The 18,382-nt window shown below is 54.4% G+C and overlaps 1 protein-coding gene across 1 annotated transcript; it reads left to right on the forward strand.

The window, feature by feature from the left end:
• The first annotated feature begins 4,712 nt into the window (after window positions 1–4,712).
• CALM1 (calmodulin 1) lies at window positions 4,713–17,740 on the forward strand. Its single transcript, XM_075330055.1, has 6 exons — window positions 4,713–4,822; window positions 12,426–12,456; window positions 13,997–14,140; window positions 14,681–14,787; window positions 14,875–15,010; window positions 15,540–17,740. The coding sequence occupies exons 1-6, from the start codon at window positions 4,820–4,822 to the stop codon at window positions 15,566–15,568; spliced, it is 450 nt and encodes a 149-aa protein (XP_075186170.1). The 5' UTR covers window positions 4,713–4,819; the 3' UTR covers window positions 15,569–17,740.
• Window positions 17,741–18,382: the final 642 nt, after the last annotated feature.

Consider the following 18,382-nt stretch of genomic DNA (forward strand, 5'->3'; position numbering starts at 1 on the left):
GATATTGGTGTGATTTGCTCTGAGGGTCTTGGTGTGATCTGCTCTGAGGGTCTTGGTGTGATCTGCTCTGAGGGTCTTGGTGTGATTTGCTCTGAGGGTCTTGGTGTGATTTGCTCTGAGGGTCTTGGTGTGATTTGCTCTGAGGGTCTTGGTGTGATTTGCTCTCAGGGTCTTGGTGTGATTTGCTCTGAGGGTCTTGATGTGATTTGCTCTGAGAGTCTTGGTGTGATCTGCTCTGAGGGTCTTGGTGTGATTTGATCTGAGGGTCTTGGTGTGATTTGCTCTCAGGGTCTTGGTGTGATTTGCTCTGAGGGTCTTGGTGTGATCTGCTCTGAGGGTCTTGGTGTGATCTGCTCTGAGGGTCTTGGTGTGATTTACTCTGAGGGTCTTGGTGTGATCTGCTCTGAGGGTCTTGGTGTGATCTGCTCTGAGGGTCTTGGTGCGATTTGCTCTCAGGGTCTTGGTGTGATTTGCTCTCAGGGTCTTGGTGTGATTTGCTCTCAGGGTCTTGGTGTGATCTGCTCTGAGGGTCTTGGTGTGATCTGCTCTGAGAGTCTTGGTGTGATTTGCTCTGAGGGTCTTGGTGTGATCTGCTCTGAGGGTCTTGGTGTGATTTGCTCTGAGGGTCTTGGTGTGATTTGCTCTCAGGGTCTTGGTGTGATTTGCTCTGAGGGTCTTGGTGTGATCTGCTCTGAGGGTCTTGGTGTGATTTTCTCTGAGGGTCTTGGTGTGATTTGCTCTCAGGGTCTTGGTGTGATTTGCTCTGAGGGTCTTGGTGTGATTTGCTCTGAAAGTCTTGGTGTGATCTGCTCTGATGGTCTTGGTGTGATTTGCTCTGAGGGTCTTGGTGTGATTTGCTCTCAGGGTCTTGGTGTGATTTGCTCTGATGGTCTTGGTGTGATTTGCTCTAAGGGTCTTGGTGTGAATTGCTCTGAGGGTCTTGGTGTGATTGCTCTGATGGTCTTGATGTGATCTGCTCTGAGGGTCTTGGTGTGATCTGCTCTGAGGGTCTTGGTGTGATCTGCTCTAAGGGTCTTGGTGTGATGCACTCGGGGTCACCTCAGTAGTGCAGTTTGGTGATCCAGGTTACCTGCGTTCATAGATCTCAGTGGTGCAGTCTGGGTATGATCTTCTCTATATTCTACTCTGGGGGTGGTCTGTCTGGGGTCTTGTTTGTGGTGTATTTTGGGTGTAATCTGCCCTGGGGGTCTCCTGAATCTAGGGACCTGGGTGTGATCTGCTCTGTTGGTCTCCTCAGTAGTGTAGTGTGGTGCAATGTGGGTTTGATGCGTCCGGATCTCCTTGGTGTTATAGTTGGGGGTCTTGTCTGGGGTCTCCTCACAGACCTTGCTGTGGGGTGTTCAAGGGTCTTCTTGGTAGTGTATACTAGGAGGTCTTCTTGCTGTGAGGAGCTTGGGGTCTCCTTGGTGGTGTACTTGGGGGTCTCCTCGATAGTGGTCTTGGTGGTGCAGTTCGGGGTCTGCAAGGTTGTGATCTCGGTGGTGTAGTCCAGGGTCTCCTCAGTGATAGTCTTGGTGGTGTCGTCTGGGTTCTCTTCATTGGGTTTATAGGTCTAATCCGGGGTCTCCTATGTGGTGTAGTCCAAAATCTCCTCAGTGGTAGTCTTGGTGGTGTAGTCGGGGGTCTCTTCATAGATCTTGTTGGTCTAGTCCGAGGTCTCCTAGTTGGTATAGTCGAGGGTCTCCTTGGTGGTGTAGTCCAGAGTATCCTTGGTAGTGGTCTTGGTGGTGTTCTTGGGGGTCTCCTCGATGGCATTTTGGTTGTGTATACCGGAGTTCTTGGGGGTGGTCTTAAGCAGTCGAGAGTCTCTTTGGTGATGTATTCGGGAGTCTTCTCGGTGGTGTAGTCCATGTTCTCCTTGGTGGTGGTATTGGTGGTGTAGTCCAGGGTCTCCTCTGTGGTGGTCTTGGTAGTGTAATTGGGGGTCTTTTTGGTGGTGGTCATGGTGGTTTGGTCCAGGGTCTCTTCGGCAGTGCTCTTGATGGTGTGGTCTGGGGTCTACCTGGTAGTGGTCTTGGCGGTGTAGTCATGGGTCTCTTCTGTGGTGGTCTTGGTTTTGTGAGCTGGGGTCTCATTGGTGGTGGTCTTGGTGGTGTACTCAGAGGTCTTCTCGGTGGTGGTCTTAGTGGTATGCTTGGGGGTCTTCTCTGTGGTGTTCTTAGTGTAGTGGAAGCTCTCCCCTTTGGTCGCCTTGGTGTAGTTACGGGTTTCCTCTGTGGTGGTCTTGTAGGTGTAGTTCAGGTTACCTCGGTGATGGTCTCGGTGGTGGTCTTGGTGATGTAGTCCGGAATCTTGTTGGTGCTGGTTTTGGTGGTGTAGTCTGGGGTCTTCTTAGTGGTGGTTTCGGTAGTGTACTCAAGGGTCTCCTCAGTAATGGTCTTTATAGTGTAGTCCGGGGTCTTCTCGTGGTGGTCTTAGTGGTGTACTCAGGGGCTCTCCTAGGTGGTGATCTTGGTGGTGTACTCGGATGGGATCTCCTTGGTGGTAGTCTTGGTGGTGTGGTTGGAGGTCTCCTCGGTGGTGGTCTTAGTGCTGTACTCAGTGTCTCCTCTGTGGTAGTCTTGGTATTGTGGTCCGGGGGTCTGCTCGGTGGTGGTCTTCTTGGTGTAGTCCAGGGTCTCCTCAGTGGTGTAGTCCTGGGTTTACTTGATCTGGGGTCTCTTGATGGTGTACTCTGGGGGGGGTTTCTTGATGGTGGTGTCGGTGGTGTGGTGGGGGGTCTACTCGGTGGTGATCTTAGTGGTGTACTAAGGGGCTCTCCTAGGTGGTGATCTTGGTGGTGTACTCAGATCGGATCTCCTTGGTGGTAGTCTTAGTGGTGTGGTTGGAGGTCTCCTCGGTGGTGGTCTTAGTGGTGTACTCGGTTTCTTTTCTGTGGTAGTCTTGGCATTGTAGTCCAGTGGTCTGCTCGGTGGTGGTCTTGTTGGTGTAGTCCAGGGTCTCCTCGGTGGTGATCTTGGTGGTGTAGTCCTGGGTTTACTTGGTTTGGGGTCCCTTGGTGGTGTACTCTGTGGGGGGGCTCTCCTTAATGGTGGTGTGGTTGGGGATCTCCTCGGTGGTGATCTGGTGGTGTAGTCCTGGGTTTACTTGGTCTGGTGTCTCTTGGTGGTGTACTCTGGGGGGGGGGGGGGTCCTTGATGGTGGTCTCGGTGGTGTGGTTGGGGGGGGTCTCCTCGGTGGTGATCTTATTGGTGTACTCGGATGGGATCTCCTTGGTGGTAGTCTTGGTGGTGTGGTTGGAGGTCTCCTCGGTGGTGGTCTTAGTGGTGTACTCGGTTTCCCCTCTGTGGTAGTCTTGGCATTGTGGTCAGGGGTCTCCTCGGTGGTGGTCTTGTTGGTGTAGTCCAGGGTCTCCTCGGTAGTGATCTGGGTGGTGTAGTCCTGATTTTACTTGGTCCGGTGTCTCTTGGTGTCTTCGTGGTGTACTCTGGGGGGGGGTTCCTTGGTGGTGGTCTCGGTGGTGTGGTTGGGGGGATCTCCTCGGTGGTGATCTTAGTGGTGTACTCGGATGGGATCTACTTGGTGGTAGTCTTGGTGGTGTGGTTGGAGGTCTCCTCGGTGGTGGTCTTAGTGGTGTACTCGGTTTCCCCTCTGTGGTAGTCTTGGCATTGTGGTCAGGGGTCTCCTCGGTGGTGGTCTTGTTGGTGTAGTCCAGGGTCTCCTCGGTAGTGATCTGGGTGGTGTAGTCCTGATTTTACTTAGTCCGGTGTCTCTTGGTGGTATACTCTGGGGGGTTCCTTGATGGTGGTCTCGGTGGTGTGGTTGGGGGGGATCTCCTCGGTGGTGTACTCGGATGCGATCTCCTTGGTGGTAGTCTTGGTAGTGTGGTTGGAGGTCTCCTCGGTGGTGGTCTTAGTGGTGTACTCGGTTTCCCCTCTGTGGTAGTCTTGGCATTGTGGTCAGGGGTCTCATCGGTGGTGGTATTGTTGGTGTAGTCCACGGTCTCCTCGGTAGTGATCTGGGTGGTGTAGTCCTGATTTTACTTGGTCCGGGGTCTCTTGGTGGTGTACTCTGTGGGGGGGTTTCCTTGATGGTGGTCTCGGTGGTGTGGTTGGGGGGATCATCTCGGTGGTGATCTTAGTGGTGTACTCGGATGGGATCTCCTTGGTGGTAGTCTTGGTGGTGTAGTTGGAGGTCTCCTCGGTGGTGGTCTTAGTGGTGTACTCGGTTTCCCCTCGGTGGTAGTCTTGGCATTGTGGTCAGGGGTCTCCTCGGTGGTGGTCTTGTTGGTGTAGTCCAGGGTCTCCTCGGTAGTGATCTGGGTGGTGTAGTCCTGATTTTACTTGGTCCGGGGTCTCTTGGTGGTGTACTCTGTGGGGGGGTTTCCTTGATGGTGGTCTCGGTGGTGAGGTTGGGGGTCTCCTCGGTGGTGAGGTTGGGGGTCTCCTCGGTGGTGAGGTTGGGGGTCTCCTCGGTGGTGAGGTTGGGGGTCTCCTCGGTGGTGAGGTTGGGGGTCTCCTCGGTGGTGAGGTTGGGGGTCTTCTCAGTGGTGGTCTTGGCTGTCTCCTCGGGGGTCTCTTGGTGACGGACCACTCACTACACACTGCCGCTCGTTGTTGGCGGACACTCTTAGCTCCGCCCACAGCACTGGCAGTGAGTGGCGGGGGCGTGGTTTGGGACGTGTCTCTGGTGCGGTCCCGGCTCCCGGGCGGTGTGTGGCCGTTGGCGGAGGGATACGCGCTTATAAAGGGCTGCGGCTTCACCTCACACCCCCAGCACTCTGTGGAGCTCGGCGCGCTGTGCGGACGTCCTCAGCCTTTCCCGTCACACGGATACATAACCCTCCCGCCTCGTCGCCATGGTATGTATCCGCCGCTCGGTGTCTTACTTCTCCGGGGCTGTCCGGTGACGGCTTTACCTCACGGCGCCGCTCTCTCCCTGCAAATTCCATCCTGCGGGCCGGCTGTGAGGCGCTGCTCCCGGGGGCGGGGCTATGGGGTGCGGGCGGTGTGGCTGCTGCGCGCTCCCGCGGAACACCGTGGACGCGCAGCTGCTGCAGAACTTCTTCTCTGCTGCTTTGTTTTATTGTGTTTGCTTTTTATAGCTTTGTACATCCGCTGTGAGCGCGGAGGCCCCGGGGTCTGTTACTGCTGCAGCCGGTTACCGGGTGGTATCTGCGGCTGCAGCCTGTATATAGTCCGCTCTGGTGATGGAAAGGGCATTATAATGGACCGGTCCTTGTCACGTGCGGTATAATGGCCCAGTCCTGTAATATACGTTATAATGGCCCAGCCATTGTCACTTGCGGTATAATGGCCAGGTCCTGGTCATGTGCGTTATAATGGGCCGGTCCTGTACTGTGCGTTATAATGGCCAGGTCCTGGTCATGTGCGTTATAATGGGCCGGGCCTGTACTGTACGTTATAATGGCCAGGTCCTGGTCATGTGCGTTATAATGGGCCGGGCCTGTACTGTGCGTTATAATGGCCTGGTCCTTGTTGCTTGCGGTATAACGGTCCTGTCCTGTAATATACCTTTATAATGGCCCGCTCCATGATGCTTGCGGTATACTGGGCTTGTCCTGTAATATACATTATAATGGCCTGGTCCTTGTTGCTTGGGGTATTATGGTCCGGTCCTGTAATAAGTGTTGTTGTAATGGCTCGGCCCTCGTGTGTGTTTTTAGCGCTGACCGGCCCTCGTGTGTGTGTGTGTGTGTGTTAGCGCCGACTGGCCCGTGTGTGTGTGTGTGTGTGTGTGTGTGTTAGCGCCGACCGGCCCTCGTGTGTGTGTGTGTGTTAGCGCCGACCGGCCCTCGTGTGTGTGTGTGTGTTAGCGCCGACCGGCCCTCGTGTGTGTGTGTGTTAGCGCCGACCGGCCCTCGTGTGTGTGTGTGTTAGCGCCGACCGGCCCTCGTGTGTGTGTGTTAGCGCCGACTGGCCCTCGTGTGTGTGTGTGTGTTAGCGACGACTGGCCCTCGTGTGTGTGTGTTAGCGACGACTGGCCCTCGTGTGTGTGTGTGTGTGTTAGCGACGACTGGCCCTCGTGTGTGTGTGTGTTAGCGACGACTGGCCCTCGTGTGTGTGTGTGTGTGTGTGTGTGTGTGTGTTAGCGACGACTGGCCCTCGTGTGTGTGTGTGTTAGCGCCGACTGGCCCTCGTGTGTGTGTGTTTGTTAGCGCCGACCGGCCCTCGTGTGTGTGTGTGTGTGTGTTTGTTAGCGCCGACCGGCCCTCGTGTGTGTGTTTAGCGCCGACCGGCCCTCGTGTGTGTGTGTGTGTTTGTTAGCGCCGACTGGCCCTCGTGTGTGTTAGCGCCGACTGGCCCTCGTGTGTGTGTGTGTGTGTGTGTGTGTTAGCGCCGACCGGCCCTCGTGTGTGTGTTAGCGCCGACCGGCCCTCGTGTGTGTGTTAGCGCCGACCGGCCCTCGTGTGTGTGTTAGCGCCGACCGGCCCTCGTGTGTGTGTTAGCGCCGACCGGCCCTCGTGTGTGTGTTAGCGCCGACCGGCCCTCGTGTGTGTGTTAGCGCCGACCGGCCCTCGTGTGTGTGTTAGCGCCGACCGGCCCTCGTGTGTGTGTTAGCGCCGACCGGCCCTCGTGTGTGTGTTAGCGCCGACCGGCCCTCGTGTGTGTGTTAGCGCCGACCGGCCCTCGTGTGTGTGTTAGCGCCGACCGGCCCTCGTGTGTGTGTATTAGCGCCGACTGGCCCTCGTGTGTGTGTGTGTTTGTTGGCGCCGACCGGCCCTCGTGTGTGTGTGTTTGTTAGCGCCGACCGGCCCTCGTGTGTGTTTGTTAGCGCCGACCGGCCCTCGTGTGTGTGTTTGTTAGCGCCGACCGGCCCTCGTGTGTGTTAGCGCCGACCGGCCCTCGTGTGTGTGTGTGTGTGTGTGTTTGTTAGCGCCGACCGGCCCGTGTGTGTGTGTGTGTGTGTGTGTGTGTGTGTGTGTTAGCGCCGACCGGCCCTCGTGTGTGTGTGTGTGTTAGCGCCGACCGGCCCGTGTGTGTGTGTGTGTGTGTGTGTGTGTGTGTGTGTGTGTGTGTGTGTGTGTGTGTGTGTGTGTGTTAGCGCCGACCGGCCCGTGTGTGTTAGTTAGCGTGGACCGGCCCTCGTTGCGTATTTCTCGTTGCGTGTGTTAGCGCGGCCCGGCTCTCGGTGCGTGTTAGCACGGCCCAGTCCTCAGTGTGTACATTAGTGGGGCCTGGACCTGTAGTCGGTACAGTGATCTTATTATAATCACTGGTGCTGCTGCCTGCCGTTGCTGTATCTCCTTGTGCTGTTGCCTCCTGGCACTGGACGCTGCCTGTCGTTGCTGTATCGCCCTGTGTGGTGTTGCCTCCTGGCACTGGACTCTAGGTGCTGCCTGTCGTTGCTGTATCGCCCTGTGCGGTGTTGCCTCCTGGCACTGGACTCTAGGTGCTGCCGGTCGTTGCTGTATTGCCCTGTGTGGTGTTGCCTCCTGGCACTGGACTCTTGGCGCTGCCGGTCGTTGCTGTATTGCCCTGTGTGGTGTTGCCTCCTGGCACTGGACTCTGGGCGCTGCCAGTCGTTGCTGTATCGCCCTGTGCGGTGTTGCCTCCTGGCACTGCCTGTCGTTGCTGCCTGCCCTGTGTGGTGTTGCCTCCTGGCACTGGACTCTGGGCGCTGCCGGTTGTTGCTGCCTGCCCTGTGTGGTGTTGCCTCCTGGCACTGGACTCTGGGCGCTGCCGGTTGTTGCTGCCTGCCCTGTGTGGTGTTGCCTCCTGGCACTGGACTCTGGGTGCTGCCGGTCGTTGCTGTATTGCCCTGTGTGGTGTTGCCTCCTGGCACTGGACTCTGGGCGCTGCCTGTCGTTGCTGCCTGCCCTGTGTGGTGTTGCCTCCTGGCACTGGACTCTGGGCGCTGCCAGTCGTTGCTGCCTGCCCTGTGTGGTGTTGCCTCCTGGCACTGGACTCTGGGCGCTGCCGGTTGTTGCTGCTGCCTGCCCTGTGTGGTGTTGCCTCCTGGCACTGGACTCTGGGCGCTGCCGGTTGTTGCTGCCTGCCCTGTGTGGTGTTGCCTCCTGGCACTGGACTCTTGGCGCTGCCGGTCGTTGCTGTATTGCCCTGTGTGGTGTTGCCTCCTGGCACTGGACTCTGGGCGCTGCCTGTCGTTGCTGCCTGCCCTGTGTGGTGTTGCCTCCTGGCACTGGACTCTGGGCGCTGCCTGTCGTTGCTGCCTGCCCTGTGTGGTGTTGCCTCCTGGCACTGGACTCTGGGTGCTGCCGGTCGTTGCTGCCTGCCCTGTGTGGTGTTGCCTCCTGGCACTGGACTCTGGGTGCTGCCGGTCGTTGCTGTATTGCCCTGTGTGGTGTTGCCTCCTGGCACTGGACTCTTGGCGCTGCCGGTCATTGCTGCCTGCCCTGTGCAGTGTTGCCTCCTGGCACTGCCTGTCGTTGCTGCCTGCCCTGTGTGGTGTTGCCTCCTGGCACTGGACTCTGGGCGCTGCCTGCCCTGTGTGGTGTTGCCTCCTGGCACTGGACTCTGGGCGCTGCCTGTCGTTTCTGCCTGCCCTGTGTGGTGTTGCCTCCTGGCACTGGACTCTGGGCGCTGCCGGTTGTTGCTGCCTGCCCTGTGTGGTGTTGCCTCCTGGCACTGGACTCTGGGCGCTGCCGGTCGTTGCTGCCTGCCCTGTGTGGTGTTGCCTCCTGGCACTGGACTCTGGGTGCTGCCGGTCGTTGCTGTATTGCCCTGTGTGGTGTTGCCTCCTGGCACTGGACTCTTGGCGCTGCCGGTCATTGCTGCCTGCCCTGTGCAGTGTTGCCTCCTGGCACTGGACTCTTGGCGCTGCCGGTCGTTGCTGTATTGCCCTGTGTGGTGTTGCCTCCTGGCACTGGACTCTTGGCGCTGCCGGTCATTGCTGCCTGCCCTGTGCGGTGTTGCCTCCTGGCACTGGACTCTTGGCGCTGCCGGTCGTTGCTGTATTGCCCTGTGTGGTGTTGCCTCCTGGCACTGGACTCTTGGCGCTACTTGTCGTTGCTGTATTGCCCTGTGCGGTGTTGCCTCCTGGCACTAGACTCTAGGTGCTGCCTCTCGTTGCTGTATCGCCCTGTGCGGTGTTGCCTCCTGGCACTGGACTCTGGGTGCTGTATCTCGTTGCCCGTGCCCTGTGCGGTGTTGCCTCCTGGCACTGGACTCTTGGCGCTGCCGGTCGTTGCTGTATTGCCCTGTGTGGTGTTGCCTCCTGGCACTGGACTCTGGGCGCTGCCGGTTGTTGCTGCCTGCCCTGTGTGGTGTTGCCTCCTGGCACTGGACTCTAGGTGCTGCCTGTCGTTGCTGCCTGCCCTGTGTGGTGTTGCCTCCTGGCACTGGACTCTGGGCGCTGCCGGTCGTTGCTGTATTGCCCTGTGTGGTGTTGCCTCCTGGCACTGGACTCTTGGCGCTGCCAGTCGTTGCTGTATTGCCCTGTGTGGTGTTTCCTCCTGGCACTGGACTCTTGGCGCTGCCTGCCGTTGCTGTATTGCCCTGTGTGGTGTTGCCTCCTGGCACTGGACTCTTGGCGCTGCCGGTCGTTGCTGTATTGCCCTGTGTGGTGTTGCCTCCTGGCACTGGACTCTTGGCGCTGCCGGTCATTGCTGCCTGCCCTGTGTGGTGTTGCCTCCTGGCACTGGACTCTTGGCGCTGCCTGCCGTTGCTGTATTGCCCTGTGTGGTGTTGCCTCCTGGCACTGGACTCTAGGTGCTGCCTGCCGTTGCTGTATTGCCCTGTGTGGTGTTGCCTCCTGGCACTGGACTCTTGGCGCTGCCGGTCGTTGCTGTATTGCCCTGTGTGGTGTTGCCTCCTGGCACTGGACTCTTGGCGCTGCCTGCCGTTGCTGTATTGCCCTGTGTGGTGTTGCCTCCTGGCACTGGACTCTTGGCGCTGCCGGTCGTTGCTGTATTGCCCTGTGTGGTGTTGCCTCCTGGCACTGGACTCTTGGCGCTGCCTGCCGTTGCTGTATTGCCCTGTGTGGTGTTGCCTCCTGGCACTGGACTCTTGGCGCTGCCGGTCGTTGCTGTATTGCCCTGTGTGGTGTTGCCTCCTGGCACTGGACTCTTGGCGCTGCTTGTCGTTGCTGCCTGCCCTGTGCGGTGTTTCCTCCTGGCACTGGACTCTTGGCGCTGCCAGTCGTTGCTGTATTGCCCTGTGTGGTGTTTCCTCCTGGCACTGGACTCTTGGCGCTCCCGGTCGTTGCTGTATTGCCCTGTGTGGTGTTGCCTCCTGGCACTGGACTCTTGGCGCTGCCTGCCGTTGCTGTATTGCCCTGTGTGGTGTTGCCTCCTGGCACTGGACTCTTGGCGCTGCCGGTCGTTGCTGTATTGCCCTGTGTGGTGTTGCCTCCTGGCACTGGACTCTTGGCGCTGCCTGCCGTTGCTGTATTGCCCTGTGTGGTGTTGCCTCCTGGCACTGGACTCTTGGCGCTGCCGGTCGTTGCTGTATTGCCCTGTGTGGTGTTGCCTCCTGGCACTGGACTCTTGGCGCTGCTTGTCGTTGCTGCCTGCCCTGTGCGGTGTTTCCTCCTGGCACTGGACTCTTGGCGCTGCCGGTCGTTGCTGTATTGCCCTGTGTGGTGTTTCCTCCTGGCACTGGACTCTTGGCGCTGCCGGTCGTTGCTGTATTGCCCTGTGTGGTGTTGCCTCCTGGCACTGGACTCTTGGCGCTGCTTGTCGTTGCTGCCTGCCCTGTGCGGTGTTTCCTCCTGGCACTGGACTCTTGGCGCTGCCGGTCGTTGCTGTATTGCCCTGTGTGGTGTTTCCTCCTGGCACTGGACTCTTGGCGCTGCCGGTCGTTGCTGTATTGCCCTGTGTGGTGTTGCCTCCTGGCACTGGACTCTGGGCGCTGCCTGCCGTTGCTGTATTGCCCTGTGTGGTGCCTCCTGGCACTGGACTCTTGGCGCTGCCGGTCGTTGCTGTATTGCCCTGTGTGGTGTTGCCTCCTGGCACTGGACTCTTGGCGCTGCCGGTCGTTGCTGCCTGCCCTGTGCGGTGTTGCCTCCTGGCAGTGGACTCTAGGCGCTGCCTGTCGTTGCTGTATTGCCCTGTGCGGTGTTGCCTCCTGGCACTGGACTCTAGGCGCTGCCTGTCGTTGCTGTATTGCCCTGTGCGGTGTTGCCTCCTGGCACTGGACTCTTGGCGCTGCCGGTCGTTGCTGTATTGCCCTGTGTGGTGTTGCCTCCTGGCACTGGACTCTTGGCGCTGCCGGTCATTGCTGCCTGCCCTGTGTGGTGTTGCCTCGTGGCACTGGACTCTTGGCGCTGCCGCTCGTTGCTGTATTGCCCTGTGTGGTGTTGCCTCCTGGCACTGGACTCTTGGCGCTGCCGGTCGTTGCTGTATCGCCCTGTGTGGTGTTGCCTCCTGGCACTGGACTCTTGGCGCTGCTGGTCGTTGCTGTATCGCCCTGTGCGGTGTTGCCTCCTGGCACTGGACTCTAGGCGCTGCCGGTCGTTGCTGTATCGCCCTGTGCTTGTACAGATGATCCTGCTGTTGGATAGACGCCCGGTGTCCTCTGTGCTGCTGTGGTGTGATGGAGGATTGATGCTGTGCAGGGCAGTTGTTGTGGTGCCAGCCTGCAGGGCTCCCTGTAATAACTCTGCTGAATGTGGCTGTAAAGCTGCCGCTGCTTGTAATTCATTGCTGTGTGCAGAGCTCTTAAATCGCCTCCAGCGACGCAGGAATCAGATGTTAATCTCCTTTCACCGGAACGTTTCCGGATCTGGGCTCTCCAGCTGTGCTCACGCTGCGTTATTTAGAGCTTGTCACTTGCCTTAACAGGTGGATGGCACTATTTGGGTATGGCCAAGAAGCAGTGTGTGGTGGTTTTTGTTTTTTTATCTTTCACAATATATGTTCAACGTCCTAAGAAGGGACTGTAGGGTGTAAACCCCTCCTGTAGCCCAAAGATAAAGAATAGAGGCTTAGGGAGAGGCCTAAATCCAGGACCCGGTCAATGTAGAGTCATACTCTATCAGAGGAAAGGTGGCAGTTGCACTGAATGGGGGGCGACACCCGAGGGTCTATGTACATGCATATCCCCAGGCTGGGTACCGATGCATGCATCTGCCAACCTTGCGCTGCCTAAACATGGAAGTGACACTTGGCATTACCTAATCACACATCACTTGTGGCCATTATGTGCTGGGGCAGGTGACCTGGGTTACAGGGAACCATTTATAGTGGACGCAGGAATCCTGGAAGCTGTCGGGGTGTTACCGGCAATAGGCACGGCATCTGTACCCATGTTGTCCTGCGGGCTACGCCTGCGCTGCCCACCTCCCTGTACATGGCTCACGTTGCAGGACTGAGACAACTTGTCAGCTCCTGATGAAGGGTTTTGGCTTTGACCCTTAGCTGGGGGTACAATGGCTCCTGCAGGTGCAGTGAGGTCTCTTGCTCCATTATGTTGTGTATTATATACTTGTTAATGATGCATTGCTTTAATCTCATACATTTTTATTTTGTCCCCCCTCTTTAGGCCGATCAGCTGACTGAAGAGCAGATTGCTGGTGAGTAATTGCTTTTTCCAGCGACCGGGGTAATTTGGTTTGCAGGCTGTTCAGCTGCTTGTTATCCGGCTATGACTAAGCTTGTTTAAAAAGCGGAGCCTGCCTGTGATCAATCTCATCCTCCAGCTCTCGTTCCGCCGGCTACTATACGGCACATAAATCGGCGCGTGCTACCGCAGGAGGGGAGCATTTGTGACATTTGCTGGCGTTGCCTGCACAATGTCAGTGAGCGAACACTTAGCAGATTGCAAACGTTCAGGTGCAAAGACTTGGCTTGTGCATACAGAGCTATGGAATGAGACATCCGTCCCTGATCCCAAGAGCTTACAATCAATCACTTACCCAATGTGCTTGGGGGGCCAGTATAATAAGAATCAATTTATTTTATTACATGGCGCTAGTCATTCCATGCAGACGTGATAATCCCTGTCCCCACAACGTCTAAGGCTATGTGCGCACGTGTGCGTAATTTATGCAGTTACGCTGCGCTTTGTAGCGCAGCGTAACTGCATGGGTCCTGCGTCCCCTGCACAATCTATGGAGATTGTGCAGGGGCCGTGCGCACGTGGCTTCTTAGAGCGCAGCGCTTCGGCTGTCATGTCACTACTTCCGTGCGCTCTGCATGCAGCCCCCGCTCTGTCTATGGCAGGAGCTGCAGGCAGAGCGCACGTTCTCTGCTGGCACCATGCGCTTCAGAACGGAGCTTTTCAGCTGCGCTCTGAAGCGCACCTTTTAGGTGCGGTGCAGAGCGCACACGTGCGCACATAGCCTAAATCAGTGTTTGGAGTGTGGGTGGAAACCCACGTGAACACCAGTGAGAATGCATAAAATGGAACTTGAACCTAGGATCCTAGCAAGACTACACTGCTAACCACTGAGCCACCGTGCTGCCCACACCTATTAGTATATAGGTGGTGTGGGAAGAGACAGATGTGGCCCCTGGTCATATTTACACTTGGGGGCCCCAGTGCCGAAAGGTGATAATTACTCAGACCTTCATCTTACTGGTCTTGCATTATGTTGCATCCATGGGCAATCACTCCTATAATCTGCATTGTTTGCAGTTTTGGGGGATTGTGCCGCCTCCCAATGTAGACCACCAGAGCAGTGTGAGATCCATGAATATACAATACATTAACCCATTAATTCCCTGAGCATACATTTCCCACTTACTGGACTTTACCCAAGCCTCTGGGGCTGGGTCTCCATCTTAGTCAATACTTCCAGGTTCATTGCCAAGGAAACGCTCCAAATTTTCAGCAAACTGGAACAAGGGCATTTTCCCTGCAGCCGGCGAGGCGCCGTGCTCAGACTTGTAATGTGCAGATAAAGCTTCAGAGTTTGTCCTGTGACATTTCTGTGATTGAGGGTTTTGTGCGGACGCGTCCACCCGCAGGTCGCTGCTCGTCTTCTGCCGAGTGACTTAGGCAAATGAGCGTAGTTGGGGCTGGTTCTGCTGTTCTCTGCATGTAGAGGGATTAGTTGTCATTGTATACTTTGGAATCAGCTTTAACACTTTTTTTTTTTTTTTTTCCCTTAGAATTCAAGGAGGCTTTCTCCTTATTTGATAAAGATGGGGATGGCACAATTACCACCAAGGAGCTGGGCACAGTCATGCGGTCACTTGGTCAAAACCCGACAGAGGCTGAGCTGCAGGACATGATCAATGAAGTGGATGCTGATGGTAGGTGATGGCTTAATTACTGTAGGCAGAATAATGGCTGCTTATGGAGGGATGAGACCTGGATCCTGTCGCTTCTTGCTGCATTGTTGGGTTTATCGTGTAACTTTGCTGGCCCTTGGTTTCATTTTCAGAGGGAGAAAATGCCATGTACTTTGTAGAAGTACAGGGTGTGCGTTTTGCATTCAAAGCGGTACACCCCTTGCATGTAGCAGCTCTGCGATTTAATGGCATAGTGCGGTAAGGGGTCTTCAGTACCCTACAAGCCCTCTGCTCTTAATCATTAGCACAGCGGCAGTGCTGACAGGACTGGACTGGGGGTTGCACTGAACATGACTTTAGGGGGGTTGTTTGCAGCTGCTAAGTTGGAGCCATGGCTAAAGACCATACTGGTGAGTGCTGCGGCCACAGTCGTGGTCATCTGCCATAAGGGGCCATTGTGCTGCCCAGAGTCCAGTCTGCTTAGCCCTCGGCTGCTGAACATTGCAGCAGGTAGATGGAAATGACCTCCGTCTGCTCATTATTTAACTATTTCTTATCCAGGCAATGGCACAATTGACTTTCCTGAATTCCTGACCATGATGGCAAGGAAAATGAAAGACACAGATAGCGAAGAGGAGATCCGTGAAGCATTCAGAGTGTTCGACAAGGTAACATGTCCTGGAGTCTTAAGTCTGCACTTTGTGCCAAAACACGGGGGTGTTCCCGGTCTGACGAAGACGTCCGCTTTCTTACAGGACGGCAACGGTTACATCAGCGCAGCAGAGCTCCGTCATGTAATGACCAACCTAGGGGAAAAACTAACAGACGAAGAGGTAGACGAAATGATCAGAGAAGCCGATATAGATGGAGACGGGCAGGTCAACTACGAAGGTAAGAAAGGGGGGCTTGATTTCACTGCTAATGATGGACCCCCTCGAATAGCATGTCATAGGAAGAGCGGAGAAAACAATCGCTTTATAGTCTATACAGTAAATGGTGATCTCAGGTTTTATTATTATTATTATTATTATTATTATTTATTATTATAGCGCCATTTATTCCATGGCGCTTTACAAGTGAAAGAGGGTATACGTACAACAAATCCAAATCCAAAAAAAAGGTTTCCCCTACTGACTGGGCCCTGTGGCAGTGCGTGGTACCAGGCCCGCTGTCTACAGCCGATCCATCTGATACTGGTATACCTCCTATTTTTAAGCCGCTTTCTGCTGGTTTTAATGGATTGTTGCATAGTTACTTGCTGATAATTTGTGCAGTGTCAGTCAATGGCAGGACAGGATGAGATGTTCTCCAATTGTACGTGTCATGGCTCATCTCTAGCATGCTCGTGGCCACGTCAGGCGGACCAGGACAACCTCTTCATCCTCCGCCCGATTAACACCCTCCTGTTCTTTCTTTCCAGAATTCGTACAGATGATGACCGCAAAATGAAGACCTGTCCCCAATCCTACCCTCTAGAAGAATCAAACTGAATCTTTTACTTACCTCTTGCAAAAATGTTCATTTACTCATTCTGTTTCTGTATAGCAAAACTGAATGTCAAGAAATACCTTCTGTCCACAAAACAATCTGCATGTAACGGTTGGTGGTCCTGTCCCTCTCCCCCCTCCAAAAAAAAACAAAAAAAAAATAGAAAAAAAGAAGAGTTTAAACATCAGTTTTACAGTATCTCAATACTCGTACTACCTTTTAACAACAAGGAAACACTTAAAGGACTCTTAAGCTCCATTTGCTAATGATTACTCCACTGTTTGGGCTGGCCAGTTTTACATGCATGCAGCTTGACAATTGAGCACAGTCAGACCTTTGTATTTAAAACCAAGAGAAAAATGCAAAAACAAAAAAAAATTGTAAAAGCGATTCCGCCCTCCGGGGTGAGTCTAAATTTTTAGTATAAATTGTCATAGCTGGTTTACTCTAAAATTGGTTTATACCTCAGGATGGTGTGCAGCAGTATGGCTGATGGATCCAGATGTTGGAAGCCCTCCTTCCCCCTAATAATTGACTGGTCCCTTTTGTACGGAGATGATGACGACACTACCCGAGGACGGCATGCCTGTTCTAATCTCAGTTTTAACGTTCTTGTTTCGTGCTGCACTTGAGCGAGACGGGTGTTGGGCCATTCACGGTTTTGATAAAGCGTTCACCGTCGGGGGAGCAGCTTTTGGACTCTCGTCATTTTGTAAAGGAATAAAAAAAAAAAGAAATGTATGTACCGAACTTGGAGACAGCAGATGCCTATAATCGCTATAGGACTTCAGCACAACGATCGAGGCTGTGTAAGAAAGAAGAAAACACAATGTCCATTCCAAGTCGTAAATGCTAGTTTAATTTTTTAAGTTTTTTTTTTTCTTCCAATAAAAAACCATTAGCGCAATAGATTTTAATTTTTTTTTTTATTATTTATTCGTCCACCCATGTACAGAGCGCTTCTCATGGCTTAGCCGTCCTCCTAGTTGCACCCTTTAGTGTCTCCTGCTTGTGAAGCTTTGTACATGCTCTTCTGATGGGTGACGGGTCCGATCCCCCGGGCAGCGACTGTAGATTTTATAATGCTGAGAATCACTTCTGTTGTTTTCATTGATATCTAGTCTTAATGCGTGGCACATGGAGAGGCCATTTATTTGCATGCACAAATTTACTGTACAGAAACGAAGGCTCATTAATTTTTTTTTCTTTAATTTTGGCTAATCTGGATTTTTTTTTTTTTAAAAAAGTGAGGACTAAATGGATGAATCCTAGGTGAGGGGCACAGCGGGTACCTGGTCGGTGAGCATAGTTTACAGCGGTCTCTGCCTGTAGCACGGGGGGTGATGGTGGCCAGTAGGTGAGGCGGTTTGCAGAGGAATGGACTGTTGTGGGTTTGGTCTCCGGTCCCCAGTTCTTGCTGTACCGGTTGACTCAATGTGCTGGCTGTGTGACTTCAGACGCGGTGCACTGATGACTATGGACCTAGTTGTGTACGCAGTGGATAATTGTAAAATATTTCAGGCTTTGAGGAGTTGAGTGATCATTTTGAGCCGAGCAGCGGGGGTGTGACAGATTCTGCCATATCTGGCTACAGCCACGGCCTGCAAAGCTCTATATATACAGCCACGTGCGACATCTCCCATCCATCGATATCACGCACTCAGATTCTGGTAAGCGCTTTTGGCATTGTGTGTGAGGATAGTAATAAGCAGCGGGCATGCTGCCAGTCTTCATTTCATGTACCAATCTGTAACCTTCCTTCTCACGTGGCATCATTTTAGTAAGTTTGGTTGCAGAATGCCAAAGACTAGCCCGAGCGTTGGGCATGGCGGTGGTAGAAGGCGTGGTGCACATGGGCTAGGCCCATTCAGGGCTAGAAAGGCGCCTCCTGCTTTTTCAGTTCCCATCATTGTCATCTGCAGGCCCTCGTGGACGGTGAACACGTGTGGGACAGTGGACGTGGCACTCCTGCGCTCATTTCTACCATGGCTTGACTGGAAGCTTGTGCTAATTCTGAATCTGTGCTTGCACTTTAGGGAAAAATAAACACGCTAAGCCTTGAAACAAAAGACCTGGATAGAGTAAATGGCTGTCCTGTATTGCAACTGAAATTAATAAAGCCAAATAAAAACACTTGTTGCTTGTGGTCATTGATGGGGAATGTGGGGGGGACTGTCTGCAGGAACCGTCCCTGGCATCGGTGTGGATGGGACCTTGTGCTGCTGCTGAGGAAGACCACCAAAGCAGGGAAGGCTGTGTCCGGTCTGTGTAACTCAGGCCCTCTCCCCTCAGTGAGCTGCAATACCAGACCTGGTCAAGAGGCGAGGGTGGCGCTGTCAATACACAGTGAAATGCTCAACTCAAGGACTGAGAAAGTGATTTCAAAGATCTGTGCTCAGTGAATCAGATTATTCAATGAGTATACAGGTAAAAAAACAACCTCAAGTAGGAGACTTGTAATGTGAAAACCACAGAATGTTTAGATCATCTCGTTACAGCCGGCGGTGGGCTAGGCAGCGGCCGTCTGCTTTCACCCAAGCAGACAACTGCAGAATCCAGCCATTATCTCCTGTGCGTCCAGAACGTCCTTGTAAATATCTCCCGCATCTAATGCACCCCCTCCCAAACGTGCAGTCACCCAGAATTTTGGATTCATAGTCTTCACTACTATAGTCTTGTGTAATAACCAGTATGTGCTAAGAATGGCAGCCTATGTGCACAAACTGATCCAACACTGATCTGTGCGCATCAGATGCCAGCAGCTGCCTGCAAAGG

The sequence above is a fragment of the Anomaloglossus baeobatrachus genome, chromosome 12 (genome assembly GCF_048569485.1).
Source record: "Anomaloglossus baeobatrachus isolate aAnoBae1 chromosome 12, aAnoBae1.hap1, whole genome shotgun sequence".
Classification (NCBI taxonomy): Eukaryota; Metazoa; Chordata; class Amphibia; order Anura; family Aromobatidae; genus Anomaloglossus; species Anomaloglossus baeobatrachus.